We start from the raw sequence: 7383 nt of genomic DNA on the forward strand, positions 1-7383 counted from the left end.
TGGCCCCATGGTCAAGGCACATATGAGAAAGTAATCAATGAACAACTAAGGTGTAGCAATGGAAAACTGATGATTGATGGTTCTCATCTCTCTCCGTTCCTGTCTGTCTGTCCCTGTCTATCCCTCTCTGACTCTCTCTGTCTCTGTAAAAAACAAAACAAAACAAAACAAAACCATGTGAAGATGTCTGTCACAGCTCCATCCCCACAGGGTGGAGCCCTTTTAAAAGCACACTGACAGCCTCCTCCCTATAATTCCTGAGTAAGGTAAGGGACTTGCTTGGCTGGGGAATTGGAGTGGGCCCAGTCCTCAGTTTCCCTCTCTCCCTCTTCCCTGGGGCCAGGATCCAGCCAGGGCCTCCTCTCTCAGGTGTGGGAGGCAGCAGTCCCTTTATGTTGTCCCTTTATGGGTGAGACCTGCCCAGCTGGAGACTGAACTTCCCTTGTGGCTGGTTCCTAAGGTCCACAGAAAAGGAGAAGGGAGGCTCATGTCGGTTTCAAGATACAGCGACAGCGACACCAACTGCTGTGTCCTGAGTTTCATCCAAGGAAGATCCAGGCCCCACTGGGTTTCCGGGAGCTTTTGTACACTCTGATCTAATTCCAGACTCACGTTGCTTCTCCGGTCCCTCCCCACTCATCCTGCCTCGCTTTCTCTCATGCACCAGACTCCAACCACACGGGCCACTTTTCTGTGCACATACCGAAGCCTCTCCCTGGTGAGTTCTTGCTCTGTGTAGACATTCAGGCTGCAGTGCAGACCTCTTCTTCCCTGACCATACCCACCCTGCAGGGACCCCTATAGCATTGGGCTGCCTACAGCTCCCGGGGCCCTCCCTCCTGCCCAGCCCAATTCCTTTCTAGGAGGCCACATACCACAGCCCTTGCCTAAGGCTCTCCTTGCAATGGAAGGGCAGAGGACTCTGGGAAGGGTCACCACCCAGAGGGGCTGGGCTGGGCGCATCGGCCCCGGCATTGGCGAAACACAGTCCAGCTGCAAGGCCTGGAGAAGGGGCTTCTGTTCCAGCAGAGCCCCTGTGCCCCCCACCTGTGGCCTGTCTGGGGGGGGGGAGGTCATGGCCCCGGGCACTGGGCTCCTGTTGACGTGAGTTTCCAACATGCCATCTATGGCCTCAGTCACTTGCTCAGTCTCTAATTTATGGGACTCAACCTCCCCACTCTCCGTAAGGAAGCTATCCATTAGCGGGAGTCATGGAAAATGTGAACTGACTCTTAGCCAAACTGGGTGAGTTTTCTTTCTTGGTCATTTATTTACGGCAGGGTTATACACAGGCTTCTCCCCCCCCCTCCCCCTTACTCACACACTTGGTTATTTTAAACAAAAACGAAGCAGGATAGCACGTATGAAACACAGCTTCGCCAGAGTGGGCAGTCGGTTGGCTCCAGTGAGGGGAAGCTGTGTTGCTATTAATCCTGAAAGTGGGAGGGGGTGTGCTTATATTTAGGGGCAGAATAAGAGATAGGCATGGATTTCAGATTCAGATGCATGCTCTTGGGCTCTAGTCCATCCCACCCAGGAACTTCTGCCTTTGGAAAGAGCGTGGCCTCAGAAGCCCTCTTTGGTGGAAAAGAGCGTGGACTTGAGTCAGACCTAGGCCCACCCAGCTCTCACTCACCCCCTGGGAGCCTCCTTTTCCCGCCTGGAGCCCAAGGCCAGAGGGCAGGAGTGGGGAGACCGGCAGGAGCTGGGTCCTGGCGGGCGGTAGGGCTCGGTCAGACGCCGCCAAGCAGCCGCCCCTGGCTCCAGCCTGTTCACAGGGCGCTCTCCTCGGGCACCAGCTCGGGCGTGGCTGCACCTCCCATCTCGGGGCATCTCTGCCTCTGGCCATGAATGGACTCGAGCTGGGCGCCCTGGAGGTGGTGCTCCCCAGTGGCCCAGGGCCTTGCAGGGCAGAGGGCCCCAGCTTCTGGGACATTTTCAAAGCTGACACCTGGCTGACCACAGCGCTTTGCCTTTCCAGAGCGCACCGGAACGACATGGAGAACATCTACCCCTTCCTGTTCCTGGGCTTCGTCTACTCCCTCCTGGAGCCCAGCCCCTTCGTTGCCCGGATGCACTTCCTCGTCTTCTTCCTGGGCCGCATGGTGCACACCGTGGCCTACCTGGGGAAGCTGAAGGCGCCCACCCGCTCCTTGGCCTACACAGTGGCCCAGCTCCCCTGCGCCTCCATGGCCCTGCAGATCATCTGGGAAGCCGCCCGCCACCTGTGACCAGCAGCTGCCCCCCCCCCCCGTGCCGCCCCGCTGGCCAGCAGCCACTGGAGCTGTCCTTGGGGAACAGGGTGTCCCTTCGAGACTGGGATGGGCCTCGGGGCCTCGTTTCCTGGCACTCTGCTGGGCATGGGTTCCTAGCCCAGCTGGCCTGTGTGTGCCTATGTGTGCACACACGGGCATGTATGCCCCTGGGATTCCTGGGTAAAGCGGCGTTTGGAACCATTTAGAGACGAGTTGTCAAGATTGATAGTCCCTCCCCTCAAAGAACAGAGCATTGAAAACATCACTCCCTCTTCCTCTCTCGGGACAAGAAGAGGGCACCGAGACTCAGTTCAGGCTCCTAAACGTGATGACCATTGGGATCCAGGGCTCTAATAAAGGCAGACTCTCAGACCCACCGCTGAGGTGCTGGTTGGCCACTCTAGTGTGGAACCCGGGCCCCTGCGTTTTTCGAAAGCTACCCCACGAGTCGTAGCCATGGTCAGGCCTGGGAGTTCCTGCTAGAGGCCCAGACCCACCAGCTGTGGTGCAGTCATTTCTCTGGGGGGGGGGGGGGTAGTGAGGTGGTGGCGGCGTTCCGCCCCTTTGTGCCCTGTTGACACCTCCTTGTGCTCCCCACATTTGTTTGCTGGGTCTTCTCTCAGAGCAGGGGCCCATGGTAAGATTGACCTTCTCTTCCTGAGGCCCTGGAAGCTCCTAAGGGCTGTTCGTTAAGGGCAGTGGGCTTTGAATGACCAACCACTTGAAGGGATCTTCTGGCTTCTCCAGCCTCTGCAAGGTTTGAAAACCACAAATGTGCACCCCTGTGGGGAATTGGAGGTCTCTCCCAGACTGTTGTTTGGGACATGCGTGGCCCTGTTCTAACCATTGTGCATTGCTGCCTTCTGTCTAAACCCCCCTCCCCGCACTGCCCTTTTCTCCAGGATCTGGGAAGCCTCGCCCAGAACCTAGGCTTGCCTGCCTCCCACCGCTGTTCAGCTTCTGCACGTCTGTCCCTGCGGACTGACGGAGTGTGGGGGACTGAGAGCGTGGGGGGCCGCTCAGGGGACTCCAGACCTCACTGGAAATCCCGGTTAGCCTCCACCCCAAGCTCGGAGCAGGGAGCGGACAACACTGCCCCCTGGTGGTGAGATGAGCTTTCAGTCTTGCGCCGCAGCTGCACGTTGGGAAACGAAGGGCACCGTCCTGCAGATCCTGTATTGTGTGGGCCTGCTGTTTCTTAAACATCGGCTGGGAGCGGTGCTTGCAGTTTTTTTTTTACTTAATCCTTAGAACGATTCCAGGAAGGAGGGGCTGTAGATAGATAGTAAGGCTCAGAGAAGGGAGGTGGCTTTCCCTGACCTGGAACGGGGTAAGCCAGAGGAGTAGACCCAGTGTGTGTATTTATATTTCTATGTTTTCCCTCCTGGGGAAAGGGCTGCACGTCTAGTTCAGACCCAGATGAGGAGGGCATCCGATGCCACGGGGACCACGTGAACCTGGGGCCCCGGAGAAGGGGGCGGAGCCGCAGGAAGGCTGAGTGCCTTGTGCACTGCCGGGTCATTTAGTCACTCTTGTGAAACACCCGCTGCTGCCTGAGCCCAGCCCGAGGGCAGCAACAGCTGGGGGATAGCAGGACAACCCCACGTGCTCAGCACCCTAATGGGGGGACATGGGGCAGTGAGAATGCAGGGATGTCCAAAGATGGGCAAAGTTTGGACCCCTGGGCTTCTGCTGCTGAGAAGTTGAGGGGGTTGTAGGGGGTGTGGGAGGGGGCGGGGCTTAGGGACTTGGTGGGATTTCGAGCCTGGGTGAAGGGTCAAGCCGAAGTGGGACTAGGGCAACAGGTGTGTGTCCTCAGAGGGTGTCTGAGGCTGAAGTGAGATCAACAGGAAGGTGGGGTCAAAAGCCGGCAGTGGACACGGTGTGGCCCTTGCTCCCGACTGGCATTGACTGCACCCTGACTGCCCACCCAGGAGCTGGAGGGCCCAAGGCAGAGGCAGGTGTGGACAAGGGCGGGGAGGGGCTGGCCTAGCGTGCAGTCAAGAGGCAACTGGCAGAAGCTGAAATAGTTTTCCAGGGAAGAAAAAGGCCTGGGGTAGGGGGCTGTTCTCCTCGTCACATCTGGGGCAGGTCCAACCGTCCAGGATGGGGAAGGGCTAGGAGTGGCCTCCCGGAAGCAGCCGTCCCTATGTCTGCACGTGACCCAGGAGGGACAGTGCCTGTCAGTGGGCAGCAGCAGAGTGAGCCCGGCAAGTGAGACAACTCAGGAAGGGGGCCTGAGGTCATGTCTGCTGACCTGGCCACACTCGGTCACCCTCTGAGGCCATCTCAGGCACCAAGTTCAAGGTGACCTTGGGCACCAGTGAGTTCTGGCCTCATCCCTTCAGCTGCATGACAGGCTCCAGCCAGACTTGGGCCTGCCCTAGGGGCTGTGTCCTCCCTCCTGACGTGGAGTTAGGGGCGGGTTGTTGTGGGGAGAGGATGCCGGGCAGCGCCCAGGGCCTCAGGGCTGCAGACCAGGGCGGCAGACAAGGACTTGGGGGCTGAGCCCGGGCCTGGGAGGCTGGAGCTGCCCCCGGTCAGGGCCTGATGTCTGGGGGCATGTTCTGGGCTCTGAGTGTGCAGGAGAGGCCCGAGTCGGGGTGGGGGGTCATGCAGACCCCAGGGTCAGGGCACGGCTACGAGTTGGGGCCCTCTCCGTGACGTGTTGCCAGTTTGGTCTAATGCTATGGGAACCGGCACCCGCCCCAGTACATGTACCTAAGGAGGACGCCCGAGACAGCTAAGTCATGGCTGCTGCGCCCTGCCCACCTGGGCTCCCCAGTCTCCCATGAGCGCCCCTCTGAGGAACTCTCGGGTCTCCCTCCTTTAATGAATTTCTGTGACACAGGCAGAAATGACAGGACAAAGGGGCCTGGTTTGCACAGTCCTGGAGGCAGGGACAGAATCTGGGGACTCCCGGGGGAGGCAGAGCCCATTTCCCACATAAAGTCCAGGGGACTCTGGGGCCTCGGCATGTGTGTCTGTCGGGGCTGGTGGAACCCCAGGCAGGCTTCCCGGGAGAGGCCCCATTTGGATTGGAACCCGGATGGGCTTTTCAATAATTGTTAACTAGACTCACGTGTAATAGTCAATGCCAAAAGGTGTGGAAACGACAGAAAATCTCAAGAAAAGACTCTCACCACGCAGAGTCTGCCCTGTTTCAGTCTGGAGCTCTGGCACCCTTGTTCGCGCAAGGTGCCACGAGGGTCCGTGTCATCGCAACAGCCTTGCAAACCGGACCCCTGCGTCCATCCGCGCCCTCCGGCCCACGCCCCACCCCCGCCGGAGGCCCCACCCACGTGCTGAGCCTCCCATGTCCGCCTTCGGAGGGAAGCCCCGCGCTGTCTTCACCTGATTCACCGTCCATCTTCCCTGTAGCCTGTGAGGTCCTCGGGGACAGGGGTTTGGGTCTGTGTTTTTCCTTGTGGTGCCCACGTACCCTGCTCTTGGAAGAGCACCTGGATCCTGGGGCGTTTCCGTTTAGTGAATGAATGGTGGGTGAAATCAATGTGTGGAGAGAGAGGGATTCGTGATTGTTTTCATCCAGAATGGAATTCCACAACAAAAAATATTTATTGAGAGTTTCTCGGCACTAGAGACACCAGTGTGTCACAGATGTGGGTGGCATCTGCGCTCAGGGGCTCAGTCTCGCAACCAGCCCTTGGACTGGCCTTTTGTCATGGGTTGAGACCTTCCTTACTAATATGCCTGCACTCTCTCCCGGGGCTTTCCACCGGGTGGGTATCACGAATTTGAACCGCGCCCAGCATTCTGCCATCATCCCGGATACCCTCATCGTTTGTTTAATCTGCCCTTATTGTTGGATCATTAATTCTCCAGGCTGCATCAGCGTAAGGAATTGCTTTCATGGGCATCTTCGTACATACATCTCCGTGCACACCCATTTCCTTGAGGTATGTTTCTAGAAATAAAATCGCTGGGCCAAAAGGCATGCCTCTCTTGAAGGCGTGTGGTATATATATATCACCCTCCAAAAACAGCGGTTCCGACTTGGATAGGATTTTTAAAAGAATACAGGGTGGGGCAGTAGGAGGCTTACAGTTGTTCAGATGGAAAATAATACAATCGTTAATAAATAACAACGCAAGAATAAACCCTGTGTTTTTGTGTACTCACAACTGTAAAGCTCCTTTTGCCCCACCCTGGATTGTCCATATTCAGCCCAAGCAGAGAAATTTACAAAGGTATAGATCAAGAATGGAGACCACCCACGTTCCCACCTCCCTGGGGAAATCATCATTCTCTAGGAGGATTTGTGGCTTTCCAGACTTTCTCACTATGCATATCCGTTTTTCTGTGCTATGTAAATATATATATGCATATTATGTGTCATGTGCATAATATATTTACATATGTGCATATTAATATCTATTTGTATTATAGCTATGTATGCAGCAGCCACAGACTCTAGACATCTCCAAGAGAGAGAGGCTGAGTGAGGTAGGTCGTGCTTGTCCACCCTGCTCCGGGAGAGCCTGCCACGTGGCCACCTGGGCGGCAGTGGTTGTTGCTCCCCTTGGTATCTGCGCCAACCAGGACTTTGAGTGGCTTCACTTTTAAAAACTTGAATTATGAGCCCTGGCCGGTTGGCTCAGTGGTAGAGTGTCGGCCTGGTGTGCAGAAGTCCCTGGTTCGATTCCCGGCCAGGGCACACAGGAGAAGCACCCATCTGTTTCTCCACCCCTCCCCCTCTCCTTCCTCTCTGTCTCTCTCTTCCCCTCCCGCTGCCAAGGCTCCATTGGAGCAAAGATGGCCCGGGCGCTGGGGATGGCTCCTTGGCCTCTGCCCCAGGCGCTAGAGTGGCTCTGGTCATGGCAGAGCGTCGCCCCTGGTGGGCGTGCTGGATGGATCCCGGTCGGGCGCATGCGGGAGTCTGTCTGACTGTCTCTCCCCATTTCCAGCTTCAGAAAAATACAAAATAAATAAATAAAAACTTGAATTATGAAAGTAATAGAGTTTAAATTTCCATTTTCCAAATATAAAATGATAACATTAACACCCAGACGTGCTGGTGAGGCACCTGCTGACTGTCCAGGACAAGTCGACACTGTACTGTAACCCTCGCGGTAATGAACGGATTTTCACTGGCCAGGAGGGCTGGGTG

The 7383-nt window shown here is 56.6% G+C and overlaps 1 protein-coding gene across 1 annotated transcript in view; it reads left to right on the forward strand.

The window, feature by feature from the left end:
* PTGES (prostaglandin E synthase) overlaps positions 1–2650 on the forward strand; it is a 31801-nt gene extending 29151 nt beyond the window's left edge. Inside the window, exon 5 of the mRNA XM_066365568.1 lies at positions 1982–2650. Coding sequence (XP_066221665.1) covers positions 1982–2231 — 250 coding nt within the window. The 3' untranslated portion in view covers positions 2232–2650. The remainder of the gene's footprint in view (positions 1–1981) is intronic.
* Positions 2651–7383: the final 4733 nt, after the last annotated feature.

Source organism: Saccopteryx leptura, chromosome 2, assembly GCF_036850995.1.
Source record: "Saccopteryx leptura isolate mSacLep1 chromosome 2, mSacLep1_pri_phased_curated, whole genome shotgun sequence".
NCBI lineage: Eukaryota > Metazoa > Chordata > Mammalia > Chiroptera > Emballonuridae > Saccopteryx > Saccopteryx leptura.